The sequence below is a fragment of the Callionymus lyra genome, chromosome 17 (assembly GCF_982586985.1).
Source record: "Callionymus lyra chromosome 17, fCalLyr1.hap1.1, whole genome shotgun sequence".
Classification (NCBI taxonomy): Eukaryota; Metazoa; Chordata; class Actinopteri; order Syngnathiformes; family Callionymidae; genus Callionymus; species Callionymus lyra.
The window spans coordinates 11755204-11773530 of NC_141834.1; the positions used below are offsets into that span (position 1 = coordinate 11755204).

An 18327-nucleotide genomic window follows, 5' to 3' on the forward strand; every position below is an offset into this window, starting at 1 on the left:
AAATACTGTACCAACAACAATATTTTACCCAAATAATCAAATAAACAAAAAATTGGTCAAATAAAGGCATTAATAGATCTTTTATTTAATCGATTCATTAGTTATAATCTGTAATGAATATTTTTCCACCTAAAGAAAGCTGGGAAAAGCCCTCAAATTTATTTAAAAAACATCATTAATTTGAGGATTAAAAGGCAAAAAGCAAAGCACTCATTATATACAGTCTGTAATTGATAATCGTGATTCATCTGATGATAATAACCTTTTTAAATTGCGACTATTGACGTGCATCATTTGTGTCTCCGCACAGGTCTGATCGTGTATCTGGGCATGATGGTGGGCGCCTTCGTGTGGGGGGGGCTGGCCGACCGCATCGGCAGACGGCAGACGCTGCTCATCTCGCTCTCCATCAACAGCGTCTTCGCCTTCTTCTCGTCGTTCGTCCAGGGATACAGTTCCTTCCTCTTCTGCCGGCTGCTCTCCGGCGTGGGGTGAGCGGACATGAGTCGTGGGTGCTGCTGTGCGCCCCTTGATCGACCTCTATTTTGAGAAGACATGAAAGGAAGTGATAAGATAAAAGATACTTGAGGGATGAAAGTGAAATGTACGCAACATAAGTCATGATCCATCATGTGAGCAGTCGCCTGCTCCTCTGCAGAAAAGTCCATATTCTCCATCGATTTCAACTCTCGCGCCACAACAGCAGATATTGATCAGAAAACAAAGACTTAATTATCTTCATCCAAAACTGCACCCTTTTGGTCGATTCTGTTCTTTTCTCTCTCTGATGATAATAATCCTGGTCCTGGTCGTTCCTCGCAGCATTGGCGGTTCCATTCCCATCGTCTTCTCCTATTACTCCGAGTTCCTGGCCCAGGAGAAGCGAGGGGAACATCTGAGCTGGCTCTGCATGTTCTGGATGATCGGCGGCATCTACGCCTCCGCCATGGCCTGGGCCATCATCCCTCACTACGGTAACCAAAGACATCATGTGGCACCATTGTTTATACGAGATAACAACAACTCCCACACGTGTCCACCGTCTTTAAACTGTAGTAAAATGCAAATTTTGTCCTTGGACTTAAAAAGGCTGAATAATGGGTTGACTAACATGGGGGTTTAATTCGACAATAGCAGTGATGGATTGAGGCCTCGTGAGACACTGTGTGATGATACAGTATTTTAATTTTTTATGCCACTAGATGGCAATCTCTGCTTTATAATGGCTTTAATCTACTAATTCAGGCAAAACCTGGAAACATTTTCAAACTTGCTCTTTTAAAATCATAATAAAATGTATCATGATACAGTCTTCACTGTAACTGTATCATGATACAGTCTTCACTGTATCTGTATTATGGTACAGTCTTCACTGTAACTGTATCATGATACAGTCTTCACTGTAACTGTATCATGATACAGTCTTCACTGTATCTGTATTATGGTACAGTCTTCACTGTAACTGTATCATGATACAGTCTTCACTGTATCTGTATTATGGTACAGTCTTCACTGTAACTGTATCATGATACAGTTTTCACTGTAACTGTATCATGATACAGTTTTCACTGTATCTGTATCATGATACAGTCTTCTCAGTGTTTACACTACGAACCCATCAGTACCCATAGTTATTTACGTGAAAAGGTTTTGGTTATGTAGTATAATGTGGGTTTAGTAATGATTTTCACGTACTGGTTTTCGTTTTGATGGCTTCAATGCGATGCTGGTCATGTGGCCCTGTAGAGCTTAAAGGTCGTAATAACTTTTAGTGGACAAAATCTGAGAGGAATTGAGACAGGACTCACTGTTAGCGAGAAATTACAAGAAGAAGCCAGTTCATTTAACCCTTGTGTTATCTCTGGGTCAAAGTGACCTGGTTGGCCTGAAAACAAATGAGTTTGTGATATCCTTTGTTTTATCCAGAAAACAAATATGTTAACACAAACCTCTTTCAAACATCTACACTCCAAAAACTGCAATATGTAAATACACAATTTGTAAATTTGTTAATTGTAAATTTTATTGTACTTATGTTTCATTTTTGTATTATTTAATGTTTGATGTTGATGCTCCTCAGTGGACCAAAACAAATTCCTAATTAGTGGAGCCTCTGTTTTTGTGGTATCCCTTGTGTTGTAATACATAAATACATATGCAGTGGTGGAGGTCGTTCACTTACGGGCTGCGGGGTCACCTTGACCCTGAGATAACACAAGGGTTAAGGAACTAAGGAGTAAATACTGTTGGTTCAAAGACAAATAATGGTCAAGACGCCATTGTTAAAACTATTAAGGCATGTTACTCAATTCGAGCTGCGATCAAAAGTGTACAAAATCTTGGAACAATTCAGGTCTGGTGAAGATGAACCTTCCTGTCCACTTGGTAGATACTTGCTATAAAAACGTGTTCACAGAGAATCCGATTTCGAACACTAGAGACCAAACTACTGTCTCTCAAATCACACCAAATAAAGCGACCTGGGAGACGGGTCTAAAGTTAGGAGAAAGTCCAAATGACAGATCGGAGAAACAGTTTATCGAGGGTGACCATATTCAGTATCCCCTTAAAAAAAGGACACGTCTACGTGGAATAGAGTCGTCACTAAATGTTGAGAGCTTTTCGGGTCAGGCTGATTGTTTTGAAGATGAAAAATCTTTGCACAAAGTTGCTCCGGACAGCCACTAAAAAAAGTCACATCCGGGGGAATTGAGGACGTACGTATGTTCACCCTAGTTTATCAAACATAAAGAATGACCAAAAGTTACAAAAACGAAACTGGGGAAATAAGCTTCTTCTTAGACAGTAGGTTAAATTAGATCCTTTTTGCACATTCCTAAAATTCGGTATTTTTTGGGGCTACTGAAACAATGATGATGTCCAAATTTGACGCAGAGTTGACCCAGTTTATTCACCTCAACAGCGACACTACACCACGTCGTTTGAACGCACACCAAGAATGTCCCAGATTAAAGCTTTTTTTTCTTTGTATCACATCTCCAGGCTGGAGTTTCCAGATGGGCTCGGCGTACCAGTTCCACAGCTGGCGAGTGTTCGTGTTGGTGTGTGCCTTCCCCGCCGTGGCAGCCATCTCCGCTCTCACCACCATGCCTGAGAGCCCGCGCTTCTACCTGGAGGTGAGATTGATATTCACTGATGTGTTCTGGTGCTTAACATGCTGTGGATGTAACAACCAAACAACAGACACAAACAGAATTCATAACAAATGTTTAACCACAAAAAACAAGTTCATATCACAGTCCAAAGGAAATGCAACACAAGTCGGGTGGAACACAAAAACTGAAAGGAAAATGAAAAGTCAAAGAGAGCGGTGATAAAAAAACAACAACACACACGCCAGATAAAACGACAAAAAGTAGGCTCAGGCACTAGGAGAATAAAACGACTACAAACAAGAAAAATGTAATCCACAGAGAGAGGATAGAGAACGTATGTTCATAGGGAGTGACGATTATAAATGGGCGCCTGTTGCTGAAGGAGGTGGTGATTGTCTGGTGAGCGTCAACTGCTGTGAGAGCAACAGGCGCCTTGGAACTCAGGAAACGACATTCAAAACAAGTTTCAAAATAAAATCATGAGACAATGACATGACATATTTATTTTAAATAAATTCACATGGAGGATAAAAACACTAAAAACAAGAAAAATGTAATGCACGGAGAGAGAATAGAGAACGTACATCAGGGAGTGGCGATTATAAACGGGTGCTTGTTGCTGAAGGAGGTGGTGATTGTCTGGTGAGCTGCAACTGCTGTGAGAGCAACAGGCGCCTTGGAACTCAGGAAACAGAAACCACATACAAAACAAGTTTTAAAATAAAATCATGAGACAATGACATGACATATTTATTTATTTTTTATACATGGAGGATAAAAACACTATAAACAAGAAAAATGTAATCCAAGCGGAAAAATATAGAACATATGTAGATAGGGAGTGGCGATTATGAACGGGCGCCTGTTGCTGAAGGAGGTGGTGATTGTCTGATGAGCTGCAGCTGCTGTGAGAGCAACAGGCGCCGTGGAACTCAGGAAACAGAAACGACATTCAAAATAAAATCATGAGACAATGACATGTCATATTTATTACCTTTTTTACACATTAACGTCAAATACATGAATGTCTCCCACAGAATGGAAAACATGACGAGGCCTGGATGATCCTGAAGCAGGTCCACGACACCAACATGAGAGCAAAAGGTTACCCCGAGAGGGTTTTCTCTGTAAGTCTGTCCTACGATACATTGTCGTCTTCATTCTGTGTGAGAAAGTGTGTGTTTACCACTACATGAATTTGCATCTAAACATGGAGACAGTTAATTTTAACAAAGCAATCTGCCTCCTCCACCTGTCCAGGTGACCACCATCAAAACGGTCAAGCAGATGGACGAACTGGTGAATCTGGGCGAGGGCGCCGCCTGGCACGAGAAGTGGAGGGTCAAGCTGATTTCATTGTTCCATCAGGTGTGACGCGGAACTTTCCTCCGTGTGCGTCCACTTTTAAATCTAACGACAAATCTATCTTCGTAGGTGTGGAGCAATTTCCTGAGCATGTTCTCGCCACAGTACCGACGCACCACCTACATGATGATGGCCGTCTGGTTCTCCATGTCCTTCAGGTGCGTTTCATTTACGGTTGAATATTGACTTGAATCTCTACGACACAAAGTTATATTTTACAGTTGACTTATTCATCGCTTGATAGCCTAAACCTACTGGTTACTGGTCCATGAGGCTTTTATCACTAGAACATTTATCTTATATTGATTATTACTGTCTGAAAAGTGTTTTATTTTGTAAAAAACCCGGGTTTTCTCTGAAGAAACATTAGCCTGTGTGACTCTTGACACTTCAAGACACTCTTTTACTCAAAAAATGATTTGTTAATCAGCAAAAAAAGAGTAAAACAAAAGCTTGACGTGATTTTTAGGCACTTAATGTTTGTTTTTTCGCTGATGATCTGCTATTTGATGTTAGCTCTTTTTATGGTCGTAAATAAATATATTGGTAAAGTAATGGCTACATTAAACTGTGCAAAAAAAGGTGATCAATGATTCAAAGCACAGGTGTGACTGAATATATATATATATATATATATATATATATATATATATATATATATACTGTATATATATATTATAAATATATATAAGTATCAAACCAGACAAGATATTCCATTAAATGTTATTCAATAACTAATATTGTAAGTTTCTCCATATTGAATTCCCTGAGGTTTTTTGTTCCAATCTCCCACAGCTACTATGGCCTGACGGTGTGGTTCCCGGACATGATCAAGTACCTGCAGAAACAGGAGTATTCGTCTCGCACCAGGGTCTTCATCAAGGAGAAAGTCGAGCACGTGACCTTTAACTTCACCCTGGAGAACCAGGTCCACCGCCAGGGCGAATATTTCAATGACAAGTGAGTCGCTGGCTTAGTGATGGGATGTTAGAGGCCGAGATTTTTATTTTTTAAACAGGGTCACCACAATTCAATTCATAGTAGAAACTTGTTTTGTTTATTTATTCAAGGTTCATTATTTATCCAAAATAAATGAACAATTTACCACCTTTTGAGAATACACCATCATTTCCAGACTATAATTTAAATGTAACCATACAGTCCATAAGCCACATCCGTTTAAAAGCTGCATCCTATAATTTAATATATGTATTTTGTTCAGAGGCTGTAACACAGCAGTAACTCGACCTCTATACATTTATTAATTGATGCCAAGTGCAGCGGATCGATTTCTCTCTACGACAGAAAGATCAATAATCTTTAACTTTAAAACGGCATCGTATGGATTTCTCCTCCATCATGAGGGCGTGTCCTATGGAATACCAGGAGGGCCGCAATTAGGTTGTAATAAAGTGTTTGTAAATAGCTATTGTGAAATAAATACACAAATAATTGTGTATATCAATGAAATACGTGCATTCTGTATTTAAAAAAAGGGAATAACCTACAATTATTTTTTACCAAATGGTCTTGTTTTACCTCATTATGTTTTCCTTTTCAAATTGTAAGAATTAAACGAAAAAAACAATAGTTAATATCCAGCTTTTGGCGCCACCTCTTGTTCTGGTATATATTGTCTTCCTCTGCTTGAGCGCCCCCTGGTGGCCATTAAACCATCTATCATAGATAAGCAGCATCGTTTATAAAAGGGTGTGAAAAATAAATAAACTGCCTATTAATTCAACATCTCTCGTTCCAGATTCATGAACTTGAAAATGAGGTCGATGGTGTTCGAGGACTCTTTGTTCGAGGAATGCTACTTCGAGGACATCACCTCCAGCAACACCTTCTTCAAGAACTGCACCTTCATCGCCACGCTCTTCTACAACACAGGTGACGCCGCCGTCAAACACCCGCCGCCGCCAACGCCTTCTCGAGCGCGTCGCACGACCGTGACTAAAACCCTCACGACTCCATGAATCTTTTCTTCATTATTTTCCCAACAGTGAATATAAATGAAGATGTTTCACTTCAGTAATTAAAGTCCAAACCATAAACCTTGTAGTCGGGATTATCAGGAGGGAACAGACCTTTCTTTGTTTAAATGTCAATCAACTTTTGTTTGCTCATTAATACTCTTATCTCGCCGCTTTATTAAAGTTTGGATTCTCCTTTCTAAGCAGTTTTTGTAGGTCAAACAACGACACTGCATAGCAACCAAATGAACGTGTGTTTCCTCAGATCTCTTCAAGTACCGCCTGGTCAACAGCAGGCTCATCAACAGCACCTTCCTGCACAACAAGGAGGGTTGCCTGCTCAGCGACGTCAGCGACGAGAACAACGCCTACATGGTCTACTTCGTCAGCTTCCTGGGCACCTTGGCGGTGCTGCCCGGGAACATCGTCTCGGCGCTGCTCATGGACAAGATCGGACGACTAAGAATGCTCGGTAATACACTTTTTTTTTGCAACTGATACCATTTAAACAAATGAAATGCTCACATATATATTTATTAACAATGTTAATGATTCATGTTGAATCGGTTTAATCCACTGTAATTACTCAAAATGTACAAGTTAAAATGAATTAGCAAATGTTACACGTGTACTTTTTTGAGTCTTAATACTTGTTTTTTTTCTTAATGTATCCAATATTTTGTGTTATTTAAATATAAAACCTGTTTGATGACAACTAATAACACATTTAATGATTAAATATTGCATTTGATAAGTATATTTATATATATTTATATTATATGATTTAAGAGTTTTGAGTTTAACACTTTTTTTACTGAACATTTAATAATTTATATGATCTTAATTTCAATTTAACTACCAAATTAATAGTGTAATAACCATATACAATTAATATAAAATATTGTAATATTTCAAGTGGCTTTTTACAGATTTAATTAACCAAGTTATTTGGTCATTATATCTTTAAAAAATGTTGATTTTTCCTTAATATATGTTTTCCATAAAATAAGATATTGTATATTTGATTATCTTGGTAATATTGTGTTACAATATTATTATTATACAAATAATTACAAGGGCTGAATAGTTGTTATACCATTATAATGATAATTATTGAGTCATTATTCTCATATTACCTCAATAAAAAAATTGTTTCCAGGCAAATAATCATCGTCCCAGATTCTGACATCCATCTTCGCTGTCTCTTCTACAGCCGGCTCCAGCGTGATCTCCTGCGTCAGCTGCTTTTTCCTGTCCTTCGGAAACAGCGAGTCGGCCATGATCGCTCTGCTGTGTCTGTTCGGTGGAATCAGCATCGCCTCCTGGAACGCCCTGGATGTGCTGACGGTCGAACTCTACCCTTCAGACAAGAGGTAAGGCCTGGAGTTCTCCTCGACACTGGGATGAAAACCATAAACTGATTGACCAAAAATACTTTTTTTTTTACATCAATTCCAAATATAACCCATTAAAATGTTTGTTTTGTGACTCAATTCTTTCTTTTATCTCCTCTTTTCGTTGGTCCTTTTTGTCCCTCAAAATAAATTGCAATGGAGTTGAAAAAAATATTTAATATATTTGAAATAAACAATAACAAAACTAATTTTGACTTTGGCTGCAAAGACATTGGTTGGACACTGAAACAGCTCAGACAGAAGAATGGATTAAAAAAAAATCAACTTTTACTGACATAATCAGAGATCCCTCGTTTTTAATAATATTAACATATTCAATAAACTATTAGAATTCTCTGACTATCTCCTGTACTTTCATGGACCACCAGCTCAGTGACACAAAATGTATTGTGATTAAGAGTTTATTTCGGCATTTACCCTGTGTTATAATTCTATTTAATAGAAATTAAATCCAAAATGTTTGCTTTTAATTCTTTCACTACTATTTAAAAAAAAGTGTTATGTAAATGCTTTATTTTCAATGAAGGCAATGAATGTGTTCTGTTTTTGGAATTCATAATACAATAGTGAAAGTAAAAGTAATATTCCATTTAAATGTTTGCATTCTTTTATAATTTAAGTGCTTGATTACACTCACATGAAAAGTAATTGTATGTCATAGTTATATATATTTTTAATATTTGATCTTGTTTGTATGTAAAATTCAATAATATCAATGTATCAACTTGCTTGATGTCATTGAACATTTCATTTTGTTCTTTAATTATTTTATTTTATCATAGTGTTTTTCTTACCTTTGTCTTTATGGCACCTTTTCTGAATCTGATGATACAGAATAATAAAATATTTAAGAGTGAACCATAAATATCGCTTATTTTTGTCACACTTTCTAAATCTTCCGTTACTTGTCGATTCAGTCACTTAGTGTTTTAACAATTAAGTCCTCAACTCGCATGTCCATCATTTCATTTGTGGAGGGATGTCGCTTTCGCATTTGTTGTGAGCTTTGTCGGCCACTATACGAATGCTGTTAATATTTGCACCCAAATATTTGTAAATAGATAATAATAATTAGAATGAAGAACATTGGATTACTTTATTTTACACAAACTCGAGTCATATTTAAACCATAAAATATTATTTGAAAGTCAAATATTAACTCACCAAAAAATATATAAATAAAAGAATATTGATGAATATCGAAAAAGTGGGGGACAATTTTTTAAATATTTTGTCACAACAGTCTCTGTACAAAATGTGGCCTTTATAAGTTATTTCCTGATGTTAATCCGTAGTGTGTTTTTCTTCTTGTGTGTTTTTATTTTTTATTTTTATTTTTATTTTTATTTTTATTTTTATTTTTATTTTTATTTTTATTTTTATTTTTATTTTTATTTTTATTTTTATTTTGTTAATAGTGTTAATTTTCTAATATTGTAAATAATTTGTATATTTTTAAGATCGTTTTATTTTATTTTATTATCTCTTTTATTATTTTTTTTTTTTTTTTTCCTTGCACTTTATTTTCAATTGTGCTGCTGTTGTAAAAGTGTGTTTCCCCTCTGGGGATGAATAAACATTTTCTATTCTATTCTATTCTATTGTTATTTGCCCACACAGAGGGTGAGGGACTTGAAAACGCCACCTTGTGTTCGTGTGCGGTATTGACCGTTGCTATTTTTTTCTTCTTTTTTCTTGACTCTATCTTTCTTCCATCCCTCCAGAACGACTGCTTTCGGGTTCCTCAACGCTCTGTGTAAACTGGCGGCAGTGTTGGGCATAAGTATTTTCACCTCCTTCGTGGGCATCACCAAGGCCGTTCCCATCCTCTTCGCCTCGGGGGCGCTAGCGGCCGGCAGCTTCCTGGCCCTCAAACTCCCGGAAACCCGGGGTCAGGTGCTACAATAACGAGGCGTCCACGTCGGCCAATCAGAGGAGGCGGAGGATTTGTTTGTGCCACACTGTGACTGAACATCTCGAGAGTCTCTCCACATTCTGCCCTTTAACCCCCCAAAAAAAACGGTCGGTGAGAATTTGGCTTCAGTGGTTTTTAGTCAATCTGTTCAAAATGTGATCTTTCATTTTTAGCGGACGTCAAACAAATGTAGATATTATGACAATAATATGTACATACTTGGGAGTCGGAGGTCGGAGGTCGAAGGCTCTTGTTGTGACACGGATAGACATAATGACGACTCAGCATTGTTGCAAAGTTCTCTGTAGTCACCACCATCTTGTCCGACCGCCATCTTTGTCTTCAACACAAAATGGACCAGAATCAAAAATGCAACATTCTCTGCCTTTTCTTTTTTGTAGCATTTTTGACTTCAAAGACTTTCTCGTTAGAAACGAACTGCCATTTTGTGATTAAACAACATTCCAGGTTTATTTTCACACCACAGCTGAGAAAATCCCTTTAGATTTTCGTTTATTTTTTTTTAACTCGGTCATTGCCAAGTGTATCTTTGGATCAAATATCCCGTCGAGATATTTAAGAGTCAAACATTAAGCACAAATATTCAAGTGTGTTTTATTATTTCATACAATCTTTTTTTTGTAAGAAAAACCTTTTATTTTTTATGAACTTTAATTAAGGATGCAAGATAAAACAAAAACGTGTGGCTGTTAAAAACTTTTTCCCAGAATCCACTTCAAATTCAACAACGAAAAAACCCCCAATATTAAAGTATAATGCATGACGTTGATGGAAAAGGCACAAGAAAACCAACTATAATCGACAATTGTGTAAATTGAATATGTATATAAAAATGTGTTTTTTTTATTATTTTTTTTGGCAAAATTGTTTTCAACCATCAATTGATCAAGTCATTTTGCACCAAAAATAAAAGTAATACACTCGGGTTTACTTGAGATTCACTACAGAGAACTCACTGCCAAGGGCTGATTGTCGTATTTACAGCAACGGAATTTATTGACACAGATTTCCTCACATCAGGCACAATCAGTAACAAAATAGTCCAAAACTGCCATGTCGTAGGATAGCAGCCATATGTAGACTCAAGACAAGTTAAATACGCAGACAGCCCATTGCACTAAATGTACACACTTAGGGAGTACATGCACAGTTGGGGGTCCTTAATAAAAAAGACATAAAAGGGGTGAGCTTGTAGCACAAAGACAAATCACCAAAATGACTCAAATTCAAAGAATCCGCCCACTTTTATTTTCAACCTCTCATTTCCAAAATTTGTGTGCCATCCATCGCCAAACTATTCTCTGTTATAGATATGAAAATATGATGTATATAAAAAAAAAGGTGATTATGTAACTAAGATACCCTTGTTATCGCTGAAAATACGCTTTCAAGTCTGTTTGCAGGCTCAGGTCATGTGATCACTTTTTTTTAATTTTTTTTATGTTTTTATTTAAATACATGTAAGCACATTTGGAGAAAAAACGCACACTAATTGTATAGAAATCGACAAGTCGGCGGTTCTGTCACTCAATTCTAAGCGAAGGATGTCAAGGTCGCTGTCGGAAGTTGCAGAAACTGTTAAAAAAAGCGCCTCAGTGACTCGAAGAAGACGATCACCTCGCGTGGTCACATATCTAAAACCTGCGTTACAGGGTCCATTTATATTTGTTTTAGTGTTAACCTTGTCGCCGCGGCGACGGTTAATCGCGAGTGCGACTACTTAAAAAGAAGCAATAAGTGTATTTGTCTCTCGAGTCGGAAAGGAATTTAAAAACACATTATTAGTGACTTTGCTGGCCTAACGAAAATGTTGTTGGCGTCACGGACTAAAACCGCTAACATTCATGTGTACTTTCTTTGAAGAAAAAAAAAACATACAAAAAAAAAACAACCTCTAGGCTTTTGTCAATAAGATTGCATTGCCGATTATTAAATGTAACAATGAATTTATCACATTTGTCATTGTACCGTGCTGTAGAAAGTGTAGTTGATCGTTTGTAAGTATAGAAACTGTGGAATCATAACTCTCTATAAGAAATAATCTACTCGAAGAAAAAAAAAAAAAGTATAAATGGAAGATGCTGTCTGTTGTCTTTGAGTTTGTGTATTTTGTAAATGAGAATGAACTAGAATAAAAACTACATCAATGTTAAATACTGATTATGACTCATAGTTAGCCTAAATGTGAAGACTTTCAATTCTGTTTAAAGGTGTGTGAGATTATATTTTCGTTCTTTCATTGTTCATATTTTCGAGTGGATTTGCACTTTGACGTGCAGCTGTCCCTTCACAGATGATAACAAAGAACCAAGAAGAATAAAATATATGAAAATGAACAAATAATTGTCCTTTTTCCTTTTTTAAAACACAAAAGTATATCATATTAAATGAAGCGTTCGCTGTCAAAAGGAACTACAAGTCCCAGGACCTCGACTACTTCCGGTGTGTCACACTCAAAGTGGTCGGACGCGTAGGTAGCAGTCCTACCCACGACTTTGCTCAAAAGGTGAGTGATTATTTTTCTCACTTAATAAAAAACGTAGAATGTTTTTTAATATAATAGACTCGATTGATTTAAAAAAAAAAAAACTGAATTGCGTATATTTCCTTCTTGCGCGTATAATCTTAAGCATAAACATGTTAGCGCTAGTGAGTTAGCATGATGCTACACCTCTAGATTTGTTGACGAGGTTAATAAATCGAAATATTGACTTCAGATAATAATATCATGAATAAATACAGGTTGGAGTCATTGATATTAATGCTATTACTACTGTCATGTTACTTCTATACAATACGTGACAATGCAATAGCTTCTAAAACAAGAATCAGATATATTAATAACAGTTATTGAGCAAAAAAATAAATAAACAAGGTCACGAAACACGATATTTTGGGTTCAAAGAGGAAAACATTCATTCAGTGAAGATGTTATGTCAATTTAATTGACAATACAATTTTGTTTGTCTGACTTGGCAAACAATATTATTCATGAAGTTCATGTTATCAGTATATATTTCATAAGTATACGAAGGTGTATCTATTTTTATTGTACTAATGGTGTACAAAAAACATATTTCTTCTGACTAAATTGGAATATTTTAAGTTTACTTTCAAGTATACTCATCTTTATACTACCAGGGACTACCGGGGAAGTATACTTTAAGTCTTTTCAAAGTACACTATTCTCTATACTACCAGTGTTTTATGTACTCGTACTAGTATTTTGTAAAATCCACTCCATTTAACAGACTCAAGCAGTCATATGCTCAGAGATCTACGCCATTATATGTCACGTGTGGATTTTTGCGTTTGGAAGTACATCCTTTGATCAGTTATTTCTGGATAACCACAATTATACACTTTCTCAAGTACTTCACTTTACCTAAAGTACATTTCCTATAGTATACTTGAGTATGACTACAAGTATCAGTGTATTATTTTGGTGTAGACTTCAATTTTAGTATACAATTTTAGTATATCGGCAGTACACTTGAATATACTTCTTTAACACTCAAATATACTTCTCATACACTTCAATATACTCTTTTGCTATGGTATGCCACAGTTAATTCAAAAGTATACTCATTTTAGACTTGAATGTTGTTTTTATTTTCTTAGGTATGCCAAAAGTAAACTACAAGTATACTACTTTAAATTTAGTATAAAATAACTATACTCATCGTAGACTTGAATGTTGTTTTTATTTTCTTAGGTATGCAAAAAGTAAACTACAAGTATACTACTTTAATTTAAGTATAAAATAACTATACTCATCGTAGACTTGAATGTTGTTTTTATTTTCTTAGGTATGCAAAAAGTAAACTACAAGTATACTACTTTAATTTAAGTATAAAATAACTATACTCATCGTAGACTCGTATGTTGTTTTTATTTTCTTAGGTATGCCAAAAAAAAAACTACAGGTATACTACTTTAATTTTAGTGTAAAATTACTATACTCATCGAAGACTTGAATGTTGTTTTTATTTTCTTAGGTATGCCAAAAGTAAACTACAAGTATACTACTTTAACTTTAGTGTAAAATAACTATACTCATCATAGACTTGAATGTTGTTTTTATTTTCTTAGGTATGCCATAAGTAAACTACAAGTATACTACTTTAACTTTAGTGTAAAATAACTATACTCATCATAGACTTCAATGCTGTTTTTATATCCCTAATGGAGGCCGAAAAGTAAACTACAAGTTTACTACTTCAATTTTATTATTAAATAAGTAAACTCATGAATATACTTATTTTTGCTATGGAAGTGTATACAGATGAACATTTTCCTGTTGCTTACTCAAGTAAATAAATAAAATATATGGTTTGGTTTCAGCCAAAATATATTGTAGTTCTCAGAAACTGTCATGACGAGGAATACTTTTTCAAAAACAAGAACAAAAGATTCCGTTGCATCTCCTTCACCCAGGCGATGGTACCGTCCCACCTCTTGTGATGCTGACCCGCCTAAACCGTTGTCTCCGATCCTCCTTTACGTCTCTGCCCCTGAACCGAGTCCTGCTCCACAACATGGCTCCCGACCCGACCCGGCCCGTCGAGGCGGCCATCAGAACCAAACTGAGTGACTCCCTCAGGCCCGAGCACCTGGAGGTCCACAACGAGAGCCACATGCACGCCGTCCCGCCCGGATCCGAGTCGCATTTCCGGGTCTTGGTGGTGAGCCCGCTGTTCGACGGCCTGTCCCTGATACAGCGCCACCGTCTGGTCAACGAAGCGTTGAAGGTGGAGCTGAGCACCTGTGTTCACGCTCTCGCTATCCAGGCCAAGACCCCGACCCAGTGGGGCAGCAACCCGACCCTCGGCAAGAGTCCGCCCTGCATGGGGGGATCTAAGGGGGATCATACCGTGGAGGAGAAGCTCAGGTCTGGACGAGAGTGATGCGTCACAACCATAGACTTCCTATTATTTAAGACCTAAAGATGTAGATTATTATCTTCAACATCTGAGATGGTCGTAAATGATGGTTTAGTTTTGAACGCTTGTAAATGTAATTCTGAATTTGTTTTAAATGAATTATGTTTGTGATGAATAAATGTTTGTTTGAAATATGTTGCCATGAAGTTTGATTCTATATGGTGTTCTACAGTTTATTTTTCATATCATCTCATCTTTTTAGTGTAAGTTTGGGTAGAAATGTAAACCAAAGCGTCCATTCCTAGATCCAACGCTAGAGGGCGGTATACGCACGACTAAACGCGCACTAAAGAGTGAACCCATGACGCTAAAGTTAGTAAGTTTAGTCCCTAAAAAAAGCTATTATTTATAAATGTAATGCAGCATGAGACATTCATTATAAAAAATAATTATATTGCTAAAATTAGTACTTGAAAAATTAAGATCTATTTTAAGTGTTTTACATTTCCATTTGAAAATCCAATAAAAGATATTTAAAAATAAATGGTATAAAACTATATGTTCAACAGATACATTATGATGATCACGAATTATATTTTGTTGTACATTTTACATTATCTTGTGTGTCTTACGGCGGCCTGCTGACATGTTCAGGGTGAAAATATCTATACAAATGTTTGATTTCAAAAATATTTGATTATGTTATGTTATATTTTTAAGTTTCCTGTTAAGAGTAAAAAAAATTAAAAAAAATCTGCTAGTAGGGTAAGAAGGTGAAGTTTACTTGCTATTTTTTTTTTTTTTTTTACAAACTTCACTGGTAAATTTTATTTTTTAACCACTGATAGAATTGTATAACTTTTAAAAAAGTACTTGTATCTTAAACCAAGATCCCTTTCCGGACTTTTACTTCTACTTTCAATTTTTGCTGTGGGTCTCCTGCCTCGTGCCCTGAGTAGCTGGGATAGGCTCACACCCGGCAGAGGGAAGACAGTAAATGACTTTACACACAACAAAAAGTCCAAGAAACAATATTTAAAGATGTAATAACTTTCCCAGATGACCATCTAAGTGTCATCAGTACTGACATGAAATCTTCCCAGCAGGAGTCGGTGATGTACAACTTCATGCTAGTTCCCGGTATATGACCTCCTCCTGACAGCATGTGTGCGTGGGTGGGCGTCTATTTTCGTCGGCGACTTGTGTGTGTGTGTCACTGTGAAGGTCTTCTTGTCTTCTCCACCCAGATGACCACCGGAAAATGACTCCTTAAGTCTCCGTGAGTGATAAGACAATAAAAAAACTGGAGGACGGATGAGCAGTGGGAGTCTTGATAAACAATGATCTCCCAACTCTCATCATCGTTAATCCACTCCAGATATTTTTTTTTAAATCTATTACTGCCAAGAGTTCCTTGCGAGAGCAGAAGACCCCGGGAGAAGCAATGTCACTCCATCAGCCATTCAAAGTTGTTGTTGGCCCATAAAAAAAAAAAGAAAAAAGAATAACGGCCTTCAGTGGAATGTGGTGTCACCTCAAGGTAACGCTCTTCTGCTCGGCGTCCTCCTCGCCAGTATTGACAGCCTGTCAGGCCTCACAAAAGGCTCCGGTGAAGAGGGGGAACAACTGGTGTCGCTAGTTTGGAAAAAAAAGAAGAAGGAAAACAGTCACACAAACCACTTTATGACCCTTGCTCACCCATTAGAGCCGGAGCCCGAGGGGTCGGCGAGAAGGGCCCGGGTCCACGGCTTGGGAAAGAAAGCAATAAGCCCGGCTGTGCTGCCTGTGCACGGCCACGGGCTGAGATTTACGTGTCACCGTTCCAGGTGCTGTTATGATAGAAGACGTCAAGTCGTCAAAGGTGATGAGGTGGAGTGCACGGACTTGTCCCGCACTTAAAAAAAAAAAAAAAAAAAGTTGGACGTTACGGCATGTGGGAGAGTAGATAGATCGCTTTGTTCTGGGGGGGGGGGGGCGGTTACAGCACGACCGCCGGGGTCATCCGGGTCCAATGTAGCACGAGTTAAATACTTTAAAAGGTTTTCATTTACGTCACCTCTTTTAGAGGTTTTTATGTTTTTTTTTTGATCACGTACACTGGGGTTTATTGAAAAGTGGCCTATTTTAACATTAATTTATCAAAAAAGATTGTCTTAACTGTTGCAGTGTACTTAGCTTTGCCAGGGTCGATCGTGTTCTTTTCAATTTTATTCGCTCCTATTTAAAATTATTATTGTTCAATTGTCCAGATATGTTGGAGTAGGTAGTACGATTATATTGGCCTTTTTAAAGTATTACACCACCAAATATGAATCCAGATATAAAGCCACGTTTTTATATATATTTTATTGAGTATTGCTTTGATTGTTTAAGCGCTTTGTGACCCTGGTCTGGAAAAGCGCTATATAAATATAAATTACTTACTTACTTAATTACAAAGACTGCATTCAATTTGTAACCTTTCTGTTTTTTTACACCTTGAAACTGCTTCTTATAAACAACAAACTTTGATTTTCGTGGTTTCGTGAAGTATTTAAAGATGGCGTGCATAGGCAGGAGTTTGGCGATACGTATCACGATACAGGGGCGACGATACCATATATCGCAGTACTGTGGTAACGAGGATATACTCATAGTATTGTCGAGTACTTGACTCTGGCGTTATTTACAGACTTCCTGACTCTTCACCAAGTTGTACCTGCTTTCGATAGTTTTGAAACCAAAATGTATCCTCTCGTCCTCAGTCATCACCGTGGTTTTCGGAAGTTAAATTGCAACACAAAAATGAAAAAAGCCTGAATGTTTGCATGTTAAAATTACTTAATAAATTATAATACTTTTATTTTATACACAATTTATTGAAATGATTATTGTTAAACCATAAAACACAAACCCTCCCCTACAAGGTGCTAGGTTATTGAATATTGTTTTGACTGTTTAAGCGCTTTGTGACCCTGGTCTGGAAAAGCGCTTTATAAATATAAATTACTAACTTACTTACTTACAAAGACTGCATTCCATTTGTAACCTTTCTGTTTTTGTTTACACCTTGAAACTGCTTCTTATAAACGACAAACTTCGATTTTTGTGGTTTCGTGAAGTGTTTAAAGATGGCGTGCATAGGCAAGAGTTTGGCGATACGTATCACGATACAGGGGCGACGATACGATATATCGCGGTACTGTAGTAACGAGGATATACTCGTAGTATTTTCAAGTGCTTGACTCTGGTATTATTTACAGATTGCGTGACTCTTTGCGAAGTTGTACCTGCTTTCGATAGTTTTGGAAACCAAAATGTATCCCCTCGTCCTCAGTCATCGCCGTGGTTTTCGGAAGTTAAATTGCAACACAAAAATGAACAAAAGCCGGAATGTTTGCATGTTAAAATTATTTAATAAATTATAATACTTTTATTTTATACACAATTTATTGAAATGATTATTTTTAAACCATAAAACACAAACCCTCCCCTACAAGGTGCTAGGTTATTGAGTATTGTTTTGACTGTTTAAGTGCCATGTGACCCTGGTCTGGAAAAGCGCTATATAAATATAAATGACTTACTTACTTACTTACAAAGACTGCATTCCATTTGTAATTTCTCTGTTTTTGTTTAAACCTTGAAACTGCCTCT

General features: G+C 36.8%; 2 protein-coding genes across 3 annotated transcripts in view; both read left to right on the forward strand.

Annotated features, from left to right (window-relative positions):
* sv2a (synaptic vesicle glycoprotein 2A) overlaps positions 1-12151 on the forward strand; it is a 36880-nt gene extending 24729 nt beyond the window's left edge. Inside the window, exons 3-13 of the mRNA XM_087812444.1 lie at positions 311-491; positions 823-974; positions 3004-3137; positions 4154-4243; positions 4377-4484; positions 4551-4639; positions 5277-5441; positions 6241-6374; positions 6723-6929; positions 7671-7830; positions 9597-12151. Of these exons, the coding sequence (XP_087668570.1) occupies positions 311-491; positions 823-974; positions 3004-3137; positions 4154-4243; positions 4377-4484; positions 4551-4639; positions 5277-5441; positions 6241-6374; positions 6723-6929; positions 7671-7830; positions 9597-9780 (1604 nt within the window). The 3' untranslated portion in view covers positions 9781-12151. The remainder of the gene's footprint in view (positions 1-310; positions 492-822; positions 975-3003; positions 3138-4153; positions 4244-4376; positions 4485-4550; positions 4640-5276; positions 5442-6240; positions 6375-6722; positions 6930-7670; positions 7831-9596) is intronic.
* Positions 12152-12254: 103 nt separating this feature from the next.
* Positions 12255-14883, forward strand: bola1 (bolA family member 1). 2 transcript variants are annotated; one of them, XM_087812865.1, is made up of 2 exons: positions 12255-12314; positions 14169-14883. In XM_087812865.1, exon 2 carries the CDS (start codon positions 14272-14274, stop codon positions 14713-14715), a length of 444 nt encoding a protein of 147 aa, XP_087668991.1. In that variant the 5' UTR covers positions 12255-12314; positions 14169-14271; the 3' UTR covers positions 14716-14883. The 2 variants fall into 2 exon arrangements, with proteins under 2 accessions (XP_087668991.1, XP_087668989.1); XM_087812863.1 differs by having other exon boundaries at positions 14246-14883.
* The last annotated feature ends 3444 nt before the right edge of the window (positions 14884-18327 follow it).

Excerpts from the sequence above, each read along its gene's own strand:
- bola1 (XM_087812865.1), top strand. The coding sequence starts at position 14,272 with ATGCTGACCCGCCTAAACCGTTGTCTCCGATCCTCCTTTACGTCTCTG.